Here is a 23,430-nt window from a genome sequence, read left to right as displayed (position 1 = left end):
ATCCCATCAGGATTGAGATGCTCAATCCTGATGGGATTGAGATGCTCAAACCATTCAAGGCTTTATACACCTCAATCAGATCACCTTGCCTAGTCTCCAGACACTGTTATCTGTAAAACTTAAGCCTTTCTTCGTAACAGCAACCCTTTGTTCCATTCACTAATCTTCTTGCCGTTCTCTGTACTTGTTCCAGCAGCTCTACATCCTTCTTGAAATGAGGCCTCCAGACCTGTATACAGTACTCAAAGTGTGGCCTGACCATTGCCTTATACAAGGGAATAATCACCTCCTTATTCCTGCTAGTAAAATTCTTGTTATCATTGACAAGACACCATGAGCTACTCTTGCAGACCGTCTGCACTGCTTAGAATGCTCAATCCTGATGGGATTGAGATGCTCAAACCATTCAAGGCTTTATACACCTCAATCAGATCACCTTGCCTAGTCTCCAGACACTGTTATCTGTAAAACTTAAGCCTTTCTTCGTAACAGCAACCCTTTGTTCCATTCACTAATCTTGTTGCCGTTCTCTGTACTTGTTCCAGCAGCTCTACATCCTTCTTGAAATGAGGCCTCCAGACCTGTATACAGTACTCAAGGTGTGGCCTGACCATTGCCTTATACAAGGGGATAATCACCTCCTTATCCCTGCTAGTAAAATTCTTGATATCATTGACAAGACACCATGAGCTACTCTTGCAGACCGTCTGCACTGCTTAGAACACTTCACATCTGCCTGCACAATTACCCCCGGTCCTTTTCATTCTCTACCACTGTCAGTGTAGTACCACAGAGTTGCTACGTTACTCGGGAGTTACTGCTTTCCATATGTGGTACTTTACATTTGCCAATGTTAAACTTCATTTGCCACCTCTCAGCCCATCTGCTCAACTTTTCTAGATCCTGTTGCAGCAGCGTACTGTCATTAGTGTCCTTAACAATCCTGCCAACCTTCGTATCGTCTGCAAACTTGGACATTAAGCCTGATATACCATCATCAATATCATTTATAAATACAGAAAACAATAATGGACCCAAAACTGAATCCTGAGGGACTCCACTAATAACATTAGGCCACGAAGAGCAGTGTCCATTGATTACCACTCTCTGTATTCTCCCACTCAACCATCCCTTTATCCATAGCAGCAATTTGCCTCCAATGCCACACTGCTCCAATTTGTGCAGCAGTATTCAATGTGCAACAGTATCAAAACCCTTTCTAAGATCCAAATATATGATATCAAAGTTAATCTTTGCATCCAGTTCTTTTGTGACCATGTCATAGTATCCAATTAAATTGGTCAGACAAGAATTCCCTTTAACAAAACCATGCTGTGTCCGAGCTATAACTGAAGTCTCTTCTAGATGATCCTGCAGTACTTCTTTAACCAATGCCTCCAATAATTTTCCAGGAACAGAAGTTAAACTCACAGGTCTATAATTACTTGTGTTGCCCTTGGATCCTCCTTTGTGAACTGGGGTTACATTTGCCCATCTCCAGTCCATGGGTACCTCCCCTGAGTCCAAGGAAGCTCTCATAATTATGGCTAAGGATTTGCTTACTTCCTTTGCTGCCTCCTTTAATATAACTGTATAGATCCCATACACCCCGGGTGCCTTTTTTAAGTTTATCTTCAACAATTTATCCTTCACTTTCCTCTCAGTTATTACAAAATCATCTAGCTCACTGCCAGAGTTTAATTCAACTCTAGCATTCCCCTCCCTGAATAACTCCTCATGTGTGAAATGTAGATGCAAAATACTCATTTAGTTTGTTAGCCACCTGAGCAGGATCATCAACAGTTGAACCATCAATATCCAGTGGACCAATCTGATTCATCCCTTTCCTTCTACAGTTTACATAGGTAAAGAATTCTTTGCTGTTTTTCTTTGCATCCTTTGCCAAAGATTTATCATAATCTGCCTTTGCCTGCCTAATCTCCTTTGTGACTTGGTTACAGACCAGCTTATATCTATCATAGGCTTCCATGTCATCCATTAATTTATATGTATCTCATGCATTTGTCTTCTCTGCCATATGTCTCATTAGTTCATCTGACATCCATTTAGGCCTAAACCTTGAACAATATTTCTTAGTTAGTATGTAAAGCCTAGTAGCCTCCAAGATTAATTATTTGAATGCCTCCTATTTTGAATTTGCTGTTGGTAACATCATCAGTTGGTCCCACCGTATAGAATTTCAATACTGTCTGAGACCTCCGTAGTCGCCTTTACAAAAGCAAAAACCCTTTCCTGATGGTAGTTACTTCTTTGAATAAATCCCACTTCAGCACACTGTGATCACTGCCACCTAATGGTTCCTTTATCTGCAGATTCTTAATGCATGAAGAATCCCTACTGGTAATCAGATCATGAATATTACTCCCTCTAGTTGCCTCCCAAACGTGCTGATGTAGAAAACCAAAAAATAGAAACCTACACACTTGTTCCATCCATGTCCTCCAAGAATTTGTTTAGCTCTTCCTTGAATTTATTGAAACCATCCACTTCCACAACAGATGGAAGCCTGTTCCAACAATCAACCACCCATTGGCTGAAGGCAAACTTCTGCACATCTATCCTACAACCATCCTTCCTCAACTAAAATTTATGGCTATTCATGTGTGTAGCCTCAATAAAAGGACGAGTGTCATTTGCCTCAGCTTACTTGATCCATTCAACGCTTTAAATACCTCAATCAGAGGTTGAAGCTGCAATTTGCAGAACTGAATCTGTTCTAGGTAAGAGCACCCTTCTGTTCCTTTCACCAATGTGGTTGCCCATCTCTGCACCCGTTCCAGCAGTTCTACATCCTTCCTAAAGTGAGGCCTTCAGGCTGTATACAATACTCAAGATGCAGCCTAACCATGGCTTTGTACAAAGGGATAATCACCTCCTTCTCCCTGCTAGCAAAGTTTCTGTATATCACTGACAAAACCCCATGAGCTGTTCTGGTAGCATGTCTGAACTGCTCAGAGAATTTCTTATCTGACTGCACAATTACCCCAGGTTCTTTTTCATTTTACACAACTATGAGTGTAGTACTACAAAGTTGATAAGTCACTCTGGACTTACTGATACCCATATGCAAATTGAGGTGTTTTAAACTGCAACTGCCATTTCTCAGTCGACTGACCCAATTTTACTAGATCTTGTTGCAACAGCTCATCCTGATTACTGTCATTACCCTACCAACCTTTGAATTAAGTCTGATATACCTTCATAAATATCATTAATGAATGATCATTAATAAAAAAATAAATCATTAATAAATAAATATTGAAGGGAATGAATCAGATTGATCCATTGATATCGATGGTTCGACTGTTGATGATCCTGCTCAGTTAGCAAACAAACTGAATGAGTATTTTGCATCAACATTCACACATGAGGAGTTATTAAAGAAGGAAAATGCCAGAAGGTTATCAAGTTGTAGCAGGGTGCTTAATGATTTTGTACTAACTGAGAGCAACATGGTGGAGAAATTGTTGAAGTTAAACATAAGAAAGGCACCTGAATGGATGGGATCTATGCAGTTATATTAAAGGAGGCAGCAAAGGAAATAAGCAAACTCTTAGCCATAATTATGAGAGCAGGGGACTCAGGGGAGATCCCATGAAATAGAGATGTGCAAGTATATCCCCAATTCACAAAGGGAGATCGAAGGGTGACATGAGTAATTACAGACCAGTAGTTTAACTTCTGTTCCGGGTAAAATAATGGAGTCACTGGTTAAAGATGTATTGCAGAATCATCTAGACAAGACTGCAACAATAATTCAGACACAGCATGGGTTTGTTAAGGGAAAGTCTTGTCTGACAAATTTCGTTGGATTCTATGATGTGGTTACAAAGGAAATGGATGCAAAAAATAATTTTGATATCATATACAGACTTGGATTTCAGGATAGCTTTTGATACTGTTGCACATGGAAGACTACTGTACAATTTGGAGCAGAATGGTATTAACGGTAAGTTGCTACAATGGATAAAAGGGGACTCCACTAATAATGTTATTAGTGGAGTCCCACAAGGTTCAGTTTTGGGTCCACTGTTGTGTTGTATATTTATCAATGATACTGATGAAGGTATATCAGGCTCAGTGTCGAAGTTTGCAGATGATACAAAGGTTGGTAGGGTTGTTAATGACAGTGTGCTACTGCAACAGGATCTAGAAAATTTGTCAATGTTAAACTGAAGTTTAACATTGACAAATGCAAAATACCGCATATTTGTAGAAGTAACCCCAGAGGAACGTACCAACTGTGCAGTACTACACTTAAGGTGGTAGAAAATGAAAAAGACCTGGGAGTAATTATGCAGTCAGATATGAAGTTTTCTGAGCAATGCAGACAGGCTGCCAGGGCAGGTCATGGGGTTTTGTCAATGATATTTAGGAATTTTGCTAGCAGGGAAAAAAGGTGATTGTCCCTCTGTATAAGGCAATGGTCAGGCCATGGCTTGAGTACTGTGTGCAGGTCTGGAGGCTTCATTTTAGGGAGGATGTAGCATTGTTTGAGCATGTACAGAGAAGGGCAACAAGATTGGTGAGGGGAATGAAGGGATCCTCTTATCAAGAGAGGCTTAAGTTTTGCAAATTGCAGTGGCTGGAGACTAGGCACCTGCAAGGTGATCTGATTGAGGTGTATAAGGCCTTGAATGGGTTGAGCACGCTTAATTCTGGTGGGATTCTTCCACTTGTTGAGATTACGAACCTAAGAGGGCATAAATTCAAATTAAGGAAAGACAGATGTAGAATAGATGTGCGGAAATTTGCCTTTAGCCAGCGGGCGGTTAATTGCTGGAACAAACTTCCATCTGTCGTTGTGGAAGTTGATAGGTTAAATAAATTTAAGGAGGAACTGGACAAACATTTAGAGGGAATGGTTGTGTGAATTTTTTTTTTTTTGGCTGATGCTGCATAAGCTCATACGCTTGCTTCCTTGCATCACATGCCACTACTGCTAATTATTATTTTACATTACTTTTCTTTTTTTTATATTTTTAAAATATTTTTTACTCCAAAGTTCATGTTATATGTTTCCAAATTCCAGTATACTGTATTGTAAATCTAAGGGGGTAGCAAATTTTTGACTCGCCCATACTGAGATTCTGTATGTGCATCCTAATGACCATTCCGATGGTACTGGAATTGCATTAAAAGGCAGTTTGGGAGAATTTAAACAGAGATAATCCTGATTACATTTGACTAAGTTTTTTTTTTTTTTTTTTTTGCCAATACTACTATCGGCAACATGCCAATGGTATAAGCATTCAAAGAAGAACTAGACAAATTCTTGAAGGGTGTAGACAGGTGAAGTGTGGTTTTTTTTTTTTTTTTTTTTTGGCTGAATGCTATATACAGGGGTGAACAAAGGTATTTCCACACCCAGGGCAGAAAAATTTTTCGACACCCTTACTAAGGACAAAGATATTAGCTAAAATCTATTATTTGGGTACCACTTGTCACTGTGCAGTGGGCATGGTCATAGAACAGAGTGAATATACGGTGGAGTTCTGTGCTTGGTTGATTATTGTGAAGGCATTTTGTTTCTGAATGTTTTGTGTTGTCGAGGAGGCAGGTGCTTAGCTTAGGTAGGGTGTTTATTCCTACCATCCCACTGTTTTAAAATTGGAAAATGAGTTACTGATTTTAAAACATGGGCAGGGGGTGGGGAAAAACAGTGAGCGACATCTGCCAATAACTGCCTTCTTTCTTACTTTTAGTCGAGGTATGAAGTGGCACTCAAGATCTGAATTTTAATTAACCTACATATTTTTTGTCTCATTGGTCTTTTGTTTTTTGCTCCCCTGGAATGCCGGGCATGGGACCCTACTACACCGTGCCTTAATTGGGCACTAGCTATACAATATAAGGCTTGCTTTCTTGCATCATTTTCCGCTACTACTACTAAAATACTAATCTTATATTACTTTTTTTATACATATTCGTTATATATAAAATTGGGTTCTCTACAATTTCATCTGTATGCATTTTCCATCACTTCAACTTAATTTAAACTTAATTATATATTTATATATATAACACTTACACGAACCTTTCAGTTGTTTCAAAAGTGGGTGACTAATTGCCATATTTACATAAGAACACACAAAACAAATCGCATATACAGTATTTACAACAGCTGTCACGTTGTTTACATCTTGTGTAGGAATTAAAATGCTAAAGCAATTATCTATTTATGAGGCTACCGTGTCTGTCGAATTACTTTATGACTTTACGTGTAACAAATACTGACCGAAAAACTGTATACACAAAATTAAACTTAACGAATATACAAAGTCCAACATCCACAAAAAGCACCGGCATAAACATAAAACGTTTTCGGTCCTCCATGTTTGTTACTTATCTGTTCATTGCATGCGCAGAATACCCTAAAAAGAAGCTGCACTGAAGGATACTATTATTATTATTATTATTATTATTATTAGTCATATGGTGCAAGGAAGCCTGAGGCTTATGCTGCACCAGCCAAAAAAAAAAAAAAAAAAAATTCTGAATTACCCTGCTTTCTTAATCAGACGCAAGTCACGGGAATTAATTAAACAAGGCAACTGAATTTTTTTTTTTATTCCGTTCTCTTCTTGGTTCCCGCACCCAGTTTTGTTTTGGTTTCGATTTTGCTTTATTTTTCGGTTGGACCATTCACGTGCTGCTGCCATAAACTCGTATTTTCGTTCCTATAGTATGACTAATTTGGGAAATTCAGAAATCCATTATAAACTGTAGAAAATTTTAATCTGTCAAAGAAATATTCACTGTACAAATATCTATGTTTTTAAATAATTAATAATAACTATGTACAGCAAAAACAAAATGATTAAATTTGAATGAATTTTAAATATCACAGTTGTTTATGAACCCCGGGGGTTCACATCTGATGAGTATGGGCTTGGCACACCCAGGGTCCTGAGCTGGATATCATCATTCTTCCCTCTCTTGGTGATTCCTTTTTACTTTAGGAAGTTGATAGGTTGAATAAATTTAAGGAGGAACTGGACAGGCATTTGGAGGGAATGGTGTGATTTTTTTTTTTTTTTTTTTTTTTGGCTGATGCTGCATAAGCTCATACACTTGCTTTCTTGCATCTCATGCCACTACTACTACTACTACTACTACTACTTCTCTCTCTCCCTCTGTTTTTTTTTGGCTGGTGCAGCATAAGCCTCAGGCTTCCTTGCACCATATGGCTAGTAATAATAATAATAATAATGAAATGGGTGCTACTGCACTTGCATCATTTCTACTACCCATGTAGTATGAATGCATCATTTAATTATATCTCATATTGTACAACGAGTGGCCTAGGTCACTGCTTTGAATAAGTAACGCTTCACCTCGAGAAGACTAATGTTACTTATTCACGGCGCACACCACCACCACTTAGACGGCACCATTGCGAAGCTCGTTGCCCATCGGTGGATGGGCAGGTTCCCTATTGTTGCAATAGTGCCACCTCAGTTATGAAGTATAACTCCACAATATGAGAGAAGCTTGATGAGGTACCCTGTTGTTGCAGTAGTAACACCCTAGTTATAAGGCTTGATGGCGTGCATGGTACCCTGTTGTTGCAATAGTGACACCCCAGTTATGAAGTATAACTCCACAATATGAGAGATGGTTGATGGTGTGCATGGTGCCCTGTTGTATGGATTGATAACCCACGAAGAGGGGCCTATTGATTACCACCCTCTGTCTTCTCCCACTCTTTTGTTTTATCCATTGTAGCAACTTACCGTTAATACCATTCTGCTCCAAATTGTACAGTAGTCTTCCATGTGCAACAGTATCAAAAGCTTTCCTGAAATCCAAGTACTGTATATGATATCAAAATTATTTTTTGCATCCAGTTTCTTTGTAACCACATCATAGAATCCAACCAAATTTGTTCGACAAGACTTTCACTTAACAAACCCATGTTGTGTCCGAATTATTGCTGCAGTCTTGTCTAGATGATCCTGCAATACATCTTTAACCAGTGACTCCATTATTTTACCCGGAAGAGAAGTTAAACTAACTGGTCTGTAATTACTCGTGTCGCCCTTCGATCCCCCTTTGTGAATTGGGGATACATTTGAGTATTAAAATATCTCACTACTCGGTGAAAGCAACGACGCCTGATTCTAAAAACTTTAAAGTTTGTAAAGTTAATTTGAAACTGGGTAAGTTTAATGTTATCCTTCAACTTAATAAGCAAATTTATATTATGACATTTTCTAAATTGTGAAATTTATCAGTAAAATTTTACAAACTAAATTTTATTATTAGAGTTCCAGTTACTTGTCCTTTGTGTAAAAATGGTGAAGAAATCATATCTATAATGATAATCCAGCATGGGCTATTTTATAAAACGATTTTTCAGAGGAGAAAATATAAATTCCCATAGTAAAACCCACAGATTAACACAGATATCAACTCCCACAGACGACCATGGTACAAAAACAATTTCAGCAGGGCCGTTCAATGGTTCTTGGGGGCCTGGATGAAAAAGGGATTAAGAGACCTCGTTTATTTATGTTAAGACTTTGATGGCTCCCTCTATTGGGGATCCTCTAGATCGGGGACTCTGGTGCGTCGCATACCATGCGCTCCCCCTTCCCATTTTTACGGCCCTAGATCTCAGTAGTGCCACCGGTTATATGCTGTTATAGGAGATTTTTCGGCTACAGCCACTGAAGACATTGCCGCAGCGCGATTTTCTGTGGCTACATAGCGAATGCATTTGCAGTGAGCTACACATATTTAGTCAAATTCGGTGAAATTGAGGCTGCAATAAGTAAAGAACTGCATACCAAAGTATCTGCAAATTTACTCAAGAAAACGCAAAATTATTCGTCCTTTAGAGTAGTTTGCGAAAGTCGGGAATTCAGATCAGTTGCATCCACATCTGTATGGCCAGTGGGAACTCTAATCAGGCCTTTTTATGAATCGAAAGACCCAAAACCATCCAATGCAACTTCATCTTATGACCAAAACCGAAAGATGATACAGCTCTCCCCTGCATGACTAACTAATTGTGAAGCAACACTAGTGTCTCTCGACTGTCGAAAACCACCGCACCACATATCCAGCTCCAATCATTTTCTTGCCCCAGCTACTGCTAATAAACATACCGATGTAATACCACATAACCCTGCTTTTCAATCACTTTCAATTAACAGTATAATTTCCACCAGGCCTAATCTGTTGAGGTGTTCAAAAGCATCTACAAAGAGATCAGCACTTATAAAAATTCCCTTTCAACTCACCCTTAGAGTTTTCTACCAAAATGTCCGGAGCCTCCGAAATAAGCTTGAAACTCTCGAACAACTCTTGTTGTCCAATAGCATGGATGTAATTTGTCTATCAGAAACATGGCTTGAACCTGACCAGGAGTCAATAGCCTATGCTGCGGCCGCTGGTTTTTCATCGTTCTTCACATTAAGATCTCAATCTAGAGGTGGCGGTGTTGCCAACTTCGTCAAGGATTCCAACCTGAAATTGGTGCACGTCACATCTAGCAACTCCTTATTTTATGAAGCAATACTCGTGACTGTGAAGATTTTAAAAATAACATTTTGGAATTCAAAAGTACATCACCAAGGGTGTCAAGACTAATACTCAAGATTTCTAAGATATACAAGCTAAAGATTATAATGATTTATGCACCAACATCGAGCCATGATGATGAAGAGGTTGAAGAAATGTATACAGAAATGGAGAGTCTTCTAGATGAGCAGAAAACCCACTACACTATTATTATGGGAGACTTCAATGCTAAGGTTGGAAAAAGACAAAACAGTGCAGAAAGGGGAACAATGGGAAATTTTGGAATTGGTGAAAGAAATGAAAGAGGTGAAAGACTTGTGGAATTTGCAGAATCTCAAGGATTGTCAGTAATGAACACTTTTTTCAAGAAAAGGGTAAACAGAAAGTGGACATGGAAGAGTCCAAATGGATTAACTACTAATGAAATCGACTTCATCCTCACTAACAGAAGATATATTGTGAATGATGTTACTGTCCTGAATAAGGTAAATGTTGGAAGTGATCACAGAATGGTAAGATGTACACTTGATATAGATGTAGGAAAGGAAAGGAAAAAACTGACCCGAGTAAATAATACAAAGGTCTTTGAGATAACAGAAGAGGAGAAAAAGCAGTATGTATTGGAACTTAAGAACAAGTATGAGCTTCTGCAGACTGCTGAGGACCAAGATATCGACGAGGAATATTACAACTTTTTGAAAGTGATAAAGCCCAAGAAACCTATAGGGAAAAAGAAATCCAAAGAAGAAAAAATTAGTCAAGAAACACTTGTCATGATGAACCGAAGACGACAAATGAAAAGCAAGAAAAACACTGACAGGGAGAAAATTGAGTATACTGAGTTATGCAAAGCCATTAGAAAGAGACTCAGAGAGGACATAAGAAGATTTAACACAAGAAAAGTAGAACAAGCATTAAGGGAAAACAAAGGAATTAAATCAGCAGCCATGAGCAGTAATACAGAAAGACAAATGATACTGAAACTGAAGAATAGCGATGGTGTACTTATAAACAGCAGAGAAGGCATAATTCAAATAGCAGAAGACTACTATAGAGAATTATACAAGGAGCAGGGGAATGATGCCAGCAGTGGGAAAGATGGATTGCAAAGTAGCAACACATACGACATACCCAATATTCTTCCTGATGAGGTAGAACATGCATTGAAGAAAATGAAGAATCAGAAAGCTCCGGGGGAAGATGAAGTTACTGTAGAGTTGTTAAAATTGGGAGGAAGAGCCATAACACAAAAACTGGCAAGGCTCTTCACAAAGTGCATTAGAAAAGGTGTGACACCTAAGCAGTGGAATAATGCAATCATAGTTTTGCTACATAAGAAAGGAGATAAATCAGAAATTGGAAATTATAGACCAATTAGCTTGCTATCCCACATCTACAAGTTGTTCACAAGGGTCATTACTAACAGATTAGACAGAATACTTGATGAGAATCAACCGAAAGAGCAAGCTGGCTTTAGGACAGGATTCTCAACTATGGATCACCTTCATGTAATATCACAGCTAATGGAGAAAGCAAATGAATATAAAACACCATTATGCCTGGCATTTGTGGATTATGAAAAGGCATTTGACTCCATACAGCATAAGGCAATGTTTCGGGCACTGGAAAGACAAGGCATTGATACCCCATATATTATGATTTTGAAGAAAATATATGAGAGTGCTACTTCCTTTATTAGACTAGACAAAGACAGTAGGAAATTTAAAATTGAGAAAGGAGTTCGACAAGGAGACACAATATCTCCGAAGCTGTTTACTGCTGCCCTTGAGGAAGCTTTCAGAAAATTAGACTGGTCGCAGAAAGGAGTCAATGTGAACGGAGAGTACCTAAACCATTTACGATTTGCAGATGACATTGTGGTCATTAGCCACGATCCCAACGAATTAGAGGAAAATCTTAATCAGTTATGCACAGCTAGTAAGGATTTTGGACTAAAGATGAATATGGCTAAAACAAAAGTAATGATGAACAAGTATGCCACAGAAAGGGAAATAAAGATTGAAGGAGCAGTAATTGAAAAGGTGGAGTCATATACTTATCTGGGACAAGTCATTAGCTCTAATAATGATAAATGGCTGGAAGTCAAGAGAATAATAAATTTTGGATGGATAGCATTCAGGAAATATAGTCACATACTGAAGAGCAATATCCCAGTTTGTCTGAAACGTAAAATAATGAACCAATGTATACTCCCCACCATGACTTATGGAAGTGAAACTTGGGCACTCACCAAAAGAATGGAAGAGAAGCTGAGAACTACACAGCGAAAAATGGAACGAATCATATTGGGAATCAGACTGTTAGATAAGAAGAGAAACACATGGATTAGTCAACAAACTCAAGTAAAGGACATTCTTATCAAAACTAAAGAACTAAAATGGTCCTGGGCAGGACACATAGCTCGAAGACATGATGACAGATGGACTTAGAAAATAACAGAATGGTATCCAAGAGGAGCTAGAAGAAAACCTGGAAGACAAAGGCGGAGATGGATAGATGAAATTCATGAGTTTGTGGGTAGTAAATGGATGGCCAGTGCTCAAAACAGAAGGAACTGGAAAGTTGCTGGAGAGGCCTTCATCTTGCAGTGGATTGAAAATGGCTGATGATGATGATGACTCGTGACTGTGAAGTTTAAAGCCTGTTTAATTGATTTAGTGGCAATCTACATTCCCCCAGCTCCAGATACTGCAACCATTGCCGATGCTTCCAGCTGGATAATGAGTAAGTTACACCCTCCTGCTACGCACATTCTCTGCGGGGACTTTAACCTTCCACCTCACCTGAGCCCTCTCCTTCAACGACTAATGAACAATCTCTCTCCATCAAAGTTCACGATTATCAATGAGGAGCCAACGAGAGGCGCCAATCGCCTTGACTTGATTCTATGTTCTGGAATTTGCAGAGTCGACATTCCACCAGAAACGTCATTCAATTCAGATCACGACCCAATTGGATTACTTCTTGTTCTGCCTATGCCCAGCTTCAATTGCCATAATACTGTTGAAAAGAAAATCATATTTTCTCCGAATTTTCTGGATCCACAAAAGTGCCTCGAGGCAGCGCAGTCGATTCCGTGGCATGTGCTTGATGGATGTGACCCAATCCTCGCAGTTGACCTAATCACAAGAGGGATAAATACAGTCACCCTCTATGCATCAGCCAAAACCGTACACATTTCTCCAAGAACTAGAGCTTGGTGGACCAAAGATCTAGCGCGCAGTTTCCACAACAAGCAATACCTTCACAGGCAGTGGAAAATCTCTGGCACAACCCAACATCGAATCCTATACTCCAGAGCAAGAGCTATGTTCAACAGACTCAAGGCATCAGCAATAAAGAGATACACCGATACTACCTTGTCTAAGGGAAAAGCGCCATACTCATCAAGACACAGTTGCATTAATTCAAATCTTGATCTAGATAACTGAATGGACTACATTTCAAGATTCAAAACCAAGTCCGCTTCTGCTGAAATCCCTCTCCAAAACTCTCAATTTGCTGCTACTGATGACCTCTCCATAATTTCCATCACAAGACAGCAACTGATATATGCAATTAACTCCCTGCGTCCATCTAGTACCGCAGGCTGTGATAAGATACCTCATTTCATAATTAAATGCCTTAGCCCCTATATCCTAGATGCATTACTCTCAATCTACAACTCAGTTCTTTCCACACGAGTTTTCCCTGCTCAATGGAATGAATACTCTGTGAGGCCACTACCTAAAGTTAAAACACCAACAAGCCTAAAAGATTTCAAACCAATCTCAACTTCTTCCACCCTCCTGAAACTTCTAGAAAAGGCACTCCTTCCAGCAATAAACAAACAGCTGATGCCACAGAAGCTGAAACAGTTCCATTTCGCAGTCGAAAATAGATCTACCATAACAAACCTCATGGCCGCACAGATATCAATTCTTCAAGCCTTCGAAAATAAATCTGAATTAGCTATAGTGTACGCCGATATTGAAGCTGCTTTTGACAGTCTAGACGTCACAGCCCTTCTCAGTCTTCTACAATTCTTCTTCAGGATTAATGGAGACCTACTAGCTTTCCTCACCGCCTTATTGAAGAACAGAAGTGTCCACCTCACTTTGAAGAAGACCCACTTTACAAGAAAAATCAATGCAGGAGTCCCACAAGGTGGTGTCCTGTCTGGCCTTCTCTTCTCAGCCATTCTGATTCGTTTCATGCGTCTTCGTGATGATGCTATAATATATGCCGACGATATAAAGTTTTTGACCTTAATCCCACCGTTTGCAAACCCAATGGCAATTACGTCTTCCATCACAGAGAATTTGACCGACCTTTCAACTTACTTGAAGAAGTTTGGATTAAACCTTAACCCTTCAAAATCTGCAATAATGATATACTCATTGAAACACCAACCAACAATAATTCAACCTTCAGTTTTAGGTACTCCCATCCCAGTAGTTACCTGCCATAAGGACCTCGGTGTCTATTTTGATCCGAAGCTGAATTTTAATGTTCACACAGAATACCTCCGGAAGCGTTTTAACACCCTACGCTGGAGAGCGAAACAACACTTACTTCCTTCCAACGATGCCGCCACCACTACCAGATATCTTCAAGCCACTCTTTATCCGGCTATTTTATATGTAGCTGAGATCTGGTCATCTGCGTCGCCCTCTCTTCAAAAACCGGTGTTCTCGTGTGAATACTGGACCCTGAAATGGGCCACAAATAAGCATCGCCGACCCCCTCAATTGAGAACAACTGACATGGCTGAGCAGCTAAATGTACCCAGGCTTCCGAGGTTAATTGACAGCAGGCGTTTAATGACGTCAGTAAAAATGTACACAGGAGTGATAAACGCCCCAAACATCTGGGATTTCTGTCAGTGGCACAATCCTCCGCCATCCTTGAGGTCAGAGCCCAGACTAACCCTCAAATACAACCGGCTGAAACTGTGTAGTCGGTTCCTACCTGCCCAGGCACTCCCCAAAATTCAGGCACTGCTCCGTCTTGGAGTCGACCTACAAAAAATGGCTACCGACTACAAATACCGTCACATGCTCCTCGAGTGGATTACATCGGTGGAACTGGGATAACTTCCTCCATATGACGTTCAGTCCTCATATTTTCATTATTATAATTTCATTTTTACATGTTTAATTTGTGTAACTAAAATTTTCCATGTAATGGTAAAAAAATGTTTTGCCAATTAATCTCAATATTATAATGTAAAACTCCTGGCCATGTCGCCGTGATGAGTATTATTGTCTCTAGTACATGTTCTGTACTTATCAGCAATAAAGAATTTATATATAATTTTCATTTCATACTTTACCAATTTCCGTAACCTAATCGTACACAAGTGTTATTATATAACGGTTAGATTACCGAAATTTTGCATAAGGAGAAGTCCGCAATTCTGAAATTCACCGAATAAAAAAAAAAATATTATATTAGGGTTACCCGTAATTGATTACATAAACTGGTATTTATGTCTGTAAATTGCGTGTGTTCGCTTGGTCGATTTGTCTGTTTTTTCTGGAAAAAAAATTTTTTTTGGGGGAGGAAAACCTTGCTATCTACGCCTGAGACCGACTAACTCAGCCACGGAATGAAAAAAGCCTATTAAAGTTCCTCGCGTCATCGACGGGATTGGAAACCAGGCCTTTTCCTCCCGGTGTGAAATTCACTGCGTAGCCACAGACAATACCTCAGCACGGTTTGCAATAGCTACATCTAGAACGCATGGGCAGTGAGCTACAGACAGCCGCGGCGCAATTTGTTTTTAACTCCTCTTGTGCTTAGCCGATCTTTCACTCCCACCACATCAATAGACCAACTGTTCCAGATATATCACTCCCTTGTTGTTATAGAGTTTTAGAAGTATAGGCAACTAAGGCCATATTGCTCCGTATATATATTGTTTGTATGTAGCGTGTGTTCTTGGGTCGATTTTCTGCTTTTTGGAAGAAAACCGGAATTTCCGTTAGAAAAAAAACATGCTTCCTTCGCCCAACTAACTAAGCCACGTTGTCAAAAAGACCCATAAAAATTCCTAACGTCATCGACGGGACTCGAACGCGGTTCTTTTCCACTGGTGTAGGGAATAGTACTGCTATTCTACCAACTGTGCTACCCATGAGGCCTATCAGTTCTTTCTTTCGCAAATACGCGATGTAGTTTGAAGACAATAAAGCACTCAAACCTACGTTAGTATTACTATTTTTATTTCTGAATTGGGATCAAACGTTTCGTGGTATGTTACCACTTCTTCGGTGACAGCTGTCTTTGCAATATCACTGTCATAAAAGTGAAAGAAGTGATCTTTTGTGATGGTGATATTGCAAAGACAGCTGTCACTGAAAAGGTGGTAAGAAAATACACGAAATGTTTGACTCCATTGTATACATATTTTAAATTTTTAAATAAACCTAATAATACCAAAGTAAGTTTGAGTACTTTATTATCTTCAAAGAACACTGTTGTCCTACTCATCAAACCACTGAAGGAATACGTTAGATCATTAAAAAAAAAAGCTAAAACGTTAGATCATTTATTCATATTCGCAAAATATACGAACCTCTCTTAATTACGTATAAAAGAAATAAGGATTTCGTCAAGCGAGGCGCTGCAAACATTTTGTGGAAGTTGTTGACTACTGTACTTACGAGAAGTTTTTTTTTTTGGTAGTTGTTGGCGCATTGGCTTCTGTGACCATAATGTACCTCCCAAGGTTTTTGCAGTACTTTGATCCAAGCCCGAGGCGGGATTCGAACCCGCGACCTTTGAGTTGCCAGGCAGGCACTTTACCCACCCTGCTAGCCCGGTCAGCTTACGAGAAGTACGATATCTTACTACTCTGTGCTTACTATGATGTCAGTAAGACCAATCAAAATAGTTGAGAGTGCACAGGCGTGTATTTCATGCCACGTGTACCAAAAATGTGATAATGTTATACTGCTACCGGATATAGCCATCACGTAATATAAATATATTATTTAAAATTTGGGTAGAGATTCAGAAACGGGTGCCCCTTTCAAAATGGCGGCGAGGAGAGGAGGGGAAAAGCAATGATTGGCGGGTTGTGACACCGCCCACTCACTGCGTTCCCCCTCCTCTCCTCGCCCGATGGATTTCAAGTGACACGCGAACGGCACTTGGCACAGCAGCAAAAATGGCGGCAGAAAACAAATGGTAAATCCCAGTTACACGGTAAATCCAAGTTACAAAAATGCACGTTTTTTCGCGAAAATAAAAAGTCACGTGATATTTGAATGAGTCTGATATAGCTGAAAAGGGGACCAAGAAATTTCGCGAAAGAAAAGGAACAAAAATGCACGTTTTTTCGCGAAAATAAAAAGTCACGTGATATTTGAATGAGTCTGATTTAGCTGAAAAGGGGACAACGAAATTTCGCGAAAGAAAAGGAACCGCAAATCAACAAAATATTAATATAAAACAAAAAGTTACACGAAATGCAATCACTTGATTCTTAGGAGGATAAAAAAATTCACGTTTTTCTATGCTATTACTAAGAAAAACTATCAGATTGAACTGGCACAAAGAAAAACCACTCACCTCATCGGTCGGGTGTCCACCTTCAATCCTCGGTTTCGGGCTTATATACAGTGCTTACTGCCTTTAAAAATTCCAGCGTAAGATCGCTGCTGCTGGAATTTTTCCTTCGCCACATGTACTCTGCGAGGTAGGAATCGAACTGATCATTGACTTTGCTAAAAGACAGTTGCCGTTTAATGGCACTCCATGTTCCCTCGATTTTGTTTGTGTTTGCACCTGTTGAGGGGGGAAAAGCAATGATTGGCGGGTTGTGACACCGCCCACTCACTGCGTTCCCCCTCCTCTCCTCGCCCGATGGATTTCAAGTGACACGCGAACGGCACTTGGCACAGCAGCAAAAATGGCGGCAGAAAACAAATGGTAAATCCCAGTTACACGGTGAATCCAAGTTACAAAAATGCACGTTTTTTCGCGAAAATAAAAAGTCACGTGATATTTGAATGAGTCTGATATAGCTGAAAAGGGGACCAAGAAATTTCGCGAAAGAAAAGGAACAAAAATGCACGTTTTTTCGCGAAAATAAAAAGTCACGTGATATTTGAATGAGTCTGATTTAGCTGAAAAGGGGACAACGAAATTTCGCGAAAGAAAAGGAACCGCAAATCAACAAAATATTAATATAAAACAAAAAGTTACACGAAATGCAATCACTTGATTCTTAGGAGGATAAAAAAATTCACGTTTTTCTATGCTATTACTAAGAAAAACTATCAGATTGAACTGGCACAAAGAAAAACCACTCACCTCATCGGTCGGGTGTCCACCTTCAATCCTCGGTTTCGGGCTTATATACAGTGCTTACTGCCTTTAAAAATTCCAGCGTAAGATCGCTGCTGCTGGAATTTTTCCTTCGCCACATGTACTCTGCGAGGTAGGAATCGAACTGATCATTGACTTTGCTAAAAGACAGTTGCCGTTTAATGGCACTCCATGTTCCCTCGATTTTGTTTGTGTTTGCACCTGTTGAGGGGGGAAAAGCAATGATTGGCGGGTTGTGACACCGCCCACTCACTGCGTTCCCCCTCCTCTCCTCGCCCGATGGATTTCAAGTGACACGCGAACGGCACTTGGCACAGCAGCAAAAATGGCGGCAGAAAACAAATGGTAAATCCCAGTTACACGGTAAATCCAAGTTACAAAAATGCACGTTTTTTCGCGAAAATAAAAAGTCACGTGATATTTGAATGAGTCTGATATAGCTGAAAAGGGGACCAAGAAATTTCGCGAAAGAAAAGGAACAAAAATGCACGTTTTTTCGCGAAAATAAAAAGTCACGTGATATTTGAATGAGTCTGATTTAGCTGAAAAGGGGACAACGAAATTTCGCGAAAGAAAAGGAACCGCAAATCAACAAAATATTAATATAAAACAAAAAGTTACACGAAATGCAATCACTTGATTCTTAGGAGGATAAAAAAATTCACGTTTTTCTATGCTATTACTAAGAAAAACTATCAGATTGAACTGGCACAAAGAAAAACCACTCACCTCATCGGTCGGGTGTCCACCTTCAATCCTCGGTTTCGGGCTTATATACAGTGCTTACTGCCTTTAAAAATTCCAGCGTAAGATCGCTGCTGCTGGAATTTTTCCTTCGCCACATGTACTCTGCGAGGTAGGAATCGAACTGATCATTGACTTTGCTAAAAGACAGTTGCCGTTTAATGGCACTCCATGTTCCCTCGATTTTGTTTGTGTTTGCACCTGTTGAGGGGGGAAAAGCAATGATTGGCGGGTTGTGACACCGCCCACTCACTGCGTTCCCCCTCCTCTCCTCGCCCGATGGATTTCAAGTGACACGCGAACGGCACTTGGCACAGCAGCAAAAATGGCGGCAGAAAACAAATGGTAAATCCCAGTTACACGGTAAATCCAAGTTACAAAAATGCACGTTTTTTCGCGAAAATAAAAAGTCACGTGATATTTGAATGAGTCTGATATAGCTGAAAAGGGGACCAAGAAATTTCGCGAAAGAAAAGGAACAAAAATGCACGTTTTTTCGCGAAAATAAAAAGTCACGTGATATTTGAATGAGTCTGATTTAGCTGATTTAGCTGTCCACCTTCAATCCTCGGTTTCGGGCTTATATACAGTGCTTACTGCCTTTAAAAATTCCAGCGTAAGATCGCTGCTGCTGGAATTTTTCCTTCGCCACATGTACTCTGCGAGGTAGGAATCGAACTGATCATTGACTTTGCTAAAAGACAGTTGCCGTTTAATGGCACTCCATGTTCCCTCGATTTTGTTTGTGTTTGCACCTGTTGAGGGGGGAAAAGCAATGATTGGCGGGTTGTGACACCGCCCACTCACTGCGTTCCCCCTCCTCTCCTCGCCCGATGGATTTCAAGTGACACGCGAACGGCACTTGGCACAGCAGCAAAAATGGCGGCAGAAAACAAATGGTAAATCCCAGTTACACGGTAAATCCAAGTTACAAAAATGCACGTTTTTTCGCGAAAATAAAAAGTCACGTGATATTTGAATGAGTCTGATATAGCTGAAAAGGGGACCAAGAAATTTCGCGAAAGAAAAGGAACAAAAATGCACGTTTTTTCGCGAAAATAAAAAGTCACGTGATATTTGAATGAGTCTGATTTAGCTGAAAAGGGGACAACGAAATTTCGCGAAAGAAAAGGAACCGCAAATCAACAAAATATTAATATAAAACAAAAAGTTACACGAAATGCAATCACTTGATTCTTAGGAGGATAAAAAAATTCACGTTTTTCTATGCTATTACTAAGAAAAACTATCAGATTGAACTGGCACAAAGAAAAACCACTCACCTCATCGGTCGGGTGTCCACCTTCAATCCTCGGTTTCGGGCTTATATACAGTGCTTACTGCCTTTAAAAATTCCAGCGTAAGATCGCTGCTGCTGGAATTTTTCCTTCGCCACATGTACTCTGCGAGGTAGGAATCGAACTGATCATTGACTTTGCTAAAAGACAGTTGCCGTTTAATGGCACTCCATGTTCCCTCGATTTTGTTTGTGTTTGCACCTGTTGAGGGGGGAAAAGCAATGATTGGCGGGTTGTGACACCGCCCACTCACTGCGTTCCCCCTCCTCTCCTCGCCCGATGGATTTCAAGTGACACGCGAACGGCACTTGGCACAGCAGCAAAAATGGCGGCAGAAAACAAATGGTAAATCCCAGTTACACGGTAAATCCAAGTTACAAAAATGCACGTTTTTTCGCGAAAATAAAAAGTCACGTGATATTTGAATGAGTCTGATATAGCTGAAAAGGGGACCAAGAAATTTCGCGAAAGAAAAGGAACAAAAATGCACGTTTTTTCGCGAAAATAAAAAGTCACGTGATATTTGAATGAGTCTGATTTAGCTGAAAAGGGGACAACGAAATTTCGCGAAAGAAAAGGAACCGCAAATCAACAAAATATTAATATAAAACAAAAAGTTACACGAAATGCAATCACTTGATTCTTAGGAGGATAAAAAAATTCACGTTTTTCTATGCTATTACTAAGAAAAACTATCAGATTGAACTGGCACAAAGAAAAACCACTCACCTCATCGGTCGGGTGTCCACCTTCAATCCTCGGTTTCGGGCTTATATACAGTGCTTACTGCCTTTAAAAATTCCAGCGTAAGATCGCTGCTGCTGGAATTTTTCCTTCGCCACATGTACTCTGCGAGGTAGGAATCGAACTGATCATTGACTTTGCTAAAAGACAGTTGCCGTTTAATGGCACTCCATGTTCCCTCGATTTTGTTTGTGTTTGCACCTGTTGAGGGGGGAAAAGCAATGATTGGCGGGTTGTGACACCGCCCACTCACTGCGTTCCCCCTCCTCTCCTCGCCCGATGGATTTCAAGTGACACGCGAACGGCACTTGGCACAGCAGCAAAAATGGCGGCAGAAAACAAATGGTAAATCCCAGTTACACGGTAAATCCAAGTTACAAAAATGCACGTTTTTTCGCGAAAATAAAAAGTCACGTGATATTTGAATGAGTCTGATATAGCTGAAAAGGGGACCAAGAAATTTCGCGAAAGAAAAGGAACAAAAATGCACGTTTTTTCGCGAAAATAAAAAGTCACGTGATATTTGAATGAGTCTGATTTAGCTGATTTAGCTGTCCACCTTCAATCCTCGGTTTCGGGCTTATATACAGTGCTTACTGCCTTTAAAAATTCCAGCGTAAGATCGCTGCTGCTGGAATTTTTCCTTCGCCACATGTACTCTGCGAGGTAGGAATCGAACTGATCATTGACTTTGCTAAAAGACAGTTGCCGTTTAATGGCACTCCATGTTCCCTCGATTTTGTTTGTGTTTGCACCTGTTGAGGGGGGAAAAGCAATGATTGGCGGGTTGTGACACCGCCCACTCACTGCGTTCCCCCTCCTCTCCTCGCCCGATGGATTTCAAGTGACACGCGAACGGCACTTGGCACAGCAGCAAAAATGGCGGCAGAAAACAAATGGTAAATCCCAGTTACACGGTAAATCCAAGTTACAAAAATGCACGTTTTTTCGCGAAAATAAAAAGTCACGTGATATTTGAATGAGTCTGATATAGCTGAAAAGGGGACCAAGAAATTTCGCGAAAGAAAAGGAACAAAAATGCACGTTTTTTCGCGAAAATAAAAAGTCACGTGATATTTGAATGAGTCTGATTTAGCTGAAAAGGGGACAACGAAATTTCGCGAAAGAAAAGGAACCGCAAATCAACAAAATATTAATATAAAACAAAAAGTTACACGAAATGCAATCACTTGATTCTTAGGAGGATAAAAAAATTCACGTTTTTCTATGCTATTACTAAGAAAAACTATCAGATTGAACTGGCACAAAGAAAAACCACTCACCTCATCGGTCGGGTGTCCACCTTCAATCCTCGGTTTCGGGCTTATATACAGTGCTTACTGCCTTTAAAAATTCCAGCGTAAGATCGCTGCTGCTGGAATTTTTCCTTCGCCACATGTACTCTGCGAGGTAGGAATCGAACTGATCATTGACTTTGCTAAAAGACAGTTGCCGTTTAATGGCACTCCATGTTCCCTCGATTTTGTTTGTGTTTGCACCTGTTGAGGGGGGAAAAGCAATGATTGGCGGGTTGTGACACCGCCCACTCACTGCGTTCCCCCTCCTCTCCTCGCCCGATGGATTTCAAGTGACACGCGAACGGCACTTGGCACAGCAGCAAAAATGGCGGCAGAAAACAAATGGTAAATCCCAGTTACACGGTAAATCCAAGTTACAAAAATGCACGTTTTTTCGCGAAAATAAAAAGTCACGTGATATTTGAATGAGTCTGATATAGCTGAAAAGGGGACCAAGAAATTTCGCGAAAGAAAAGGAACAAAAATGCACGTTTTTTCGCGAAAATAAAAAGTCACGTGATATTTGAATGAGTCTGATTTAGCTGAAAAGGGGACAACGAAATTTCGCGAAAGAAAAGGAACCGCAAATCAACAAAATATTAATATAAAACAAAAAGTTACACGAAATGCAATCACTTGATTCTTAGGAGGATAAAAAAATTCACGTTTTTCTATGCTATTACTAAGAAAAACTATCAGATTGAACTGGCACAAAGAAAAACCACTCACCTCATCGGTCGGGTGTCCACCTTCAATCCTCGGTTTCGGGCTTATATACAGTGCTTACTGCCTTTAAAAATTCCAGCGTAAGATCGCTGCTGCTGGAATTTTTCCTTCGCCACATGTACTCTGCGAGGTAGGAATCGAACTGATCATTGACTTTGCTAAAAGACAGTTGCCGTTTAATGGCACTCCATGTTCCCTCGATTTTGTTTGTGTTTGCACCTGTTGAGGGGGGAAAAGCAATGATTGGCGGGTTGTGACACCGCCCACTCACTGCGTTCCCCCTCCTCTCCTCGCCCGATGGATTTCAAGTGACACGCGAACGGCACTTGGCACAGCAGCAAAAATGGCGGCAGAAAACAAATGGTAAATCCCAGTTACACGGTAAATCCAAGTTACAAAAATGCACGTTTTTTCGCGAAAATAAAAAGTCACGTGATATTTGAATGAGTCTGATATAGCTGAAAAGGGGACCAAGAAATTTCGCGAAAGAAAAGGAACAAAAATGCACGTTTTTTCGCGAAAATAAAAAGTCACGTGATATTTGAATGAGTCTGATTTAGCTGATTTAGCTGTCCACCTTCAATCCTCGGTTTCGGGCTTATATACAGTGCTTACTGCCTTTAAAAATTCCAGCGTAAGATCGCTGCTGCTGGAATTTTTCCTTCGCCACATGTACTCTGCGAGGTAGGAATCGAACTGATCATTGACTTTGCTAAAAGACAGTTGCCGTTTAA

General features: G+C 40.1%; 1 protein-coding gene across 3 annotated transcripts in view; it reads right to left on the bottom strand.

Annotated features, from left to right (window-relative positions):
- Positions 1-6,310, bottom strand: part of LOC150076660 (uncharacterized) — a 349,756-nt gene extending 343,446 nt beyond the window's left edge. For all 3 annotated transcript variants that reach the window (XM_090386112.1, XM_090386111.1, XM_090386113.1), the window contains exon 1: positions 6,059-6,310. In XM_090386112.1, coding sequence (XP_090242238.1) covers positions 6,059-6,095 — 37 coding nt within the window. In that variant the 5' untranslated portion in view covers positions 6,096-6,310. The remainder of the gene's footprint in view (positions 1-6,058) is intronic.
- Between the last annotated feature and the right edge of the window lie 17,120 nt (positions 6,311-23,430).

The sequence above is a fragment of the Mastigoproctus giganteus genome, chromosome 12, assembly GCF_048544385.1.
Source record: "Mastigoproctus giganteus isolate SK-2022 chromosome 12, ASM4854438v1, whole genome shotgun sequence".
NCBI classification, from domain to species: Eukaryota; Metazoa; Arthropoda; class Arachnida; order Uropygi; family Thelyphonidae; genus Mastigoproctus; species Mastigoproctus giganteus.
Note: the sequence above shows the minus strand (reverse complement) of the source record. Positions and strands in the feature narration are given on the sequence as shown.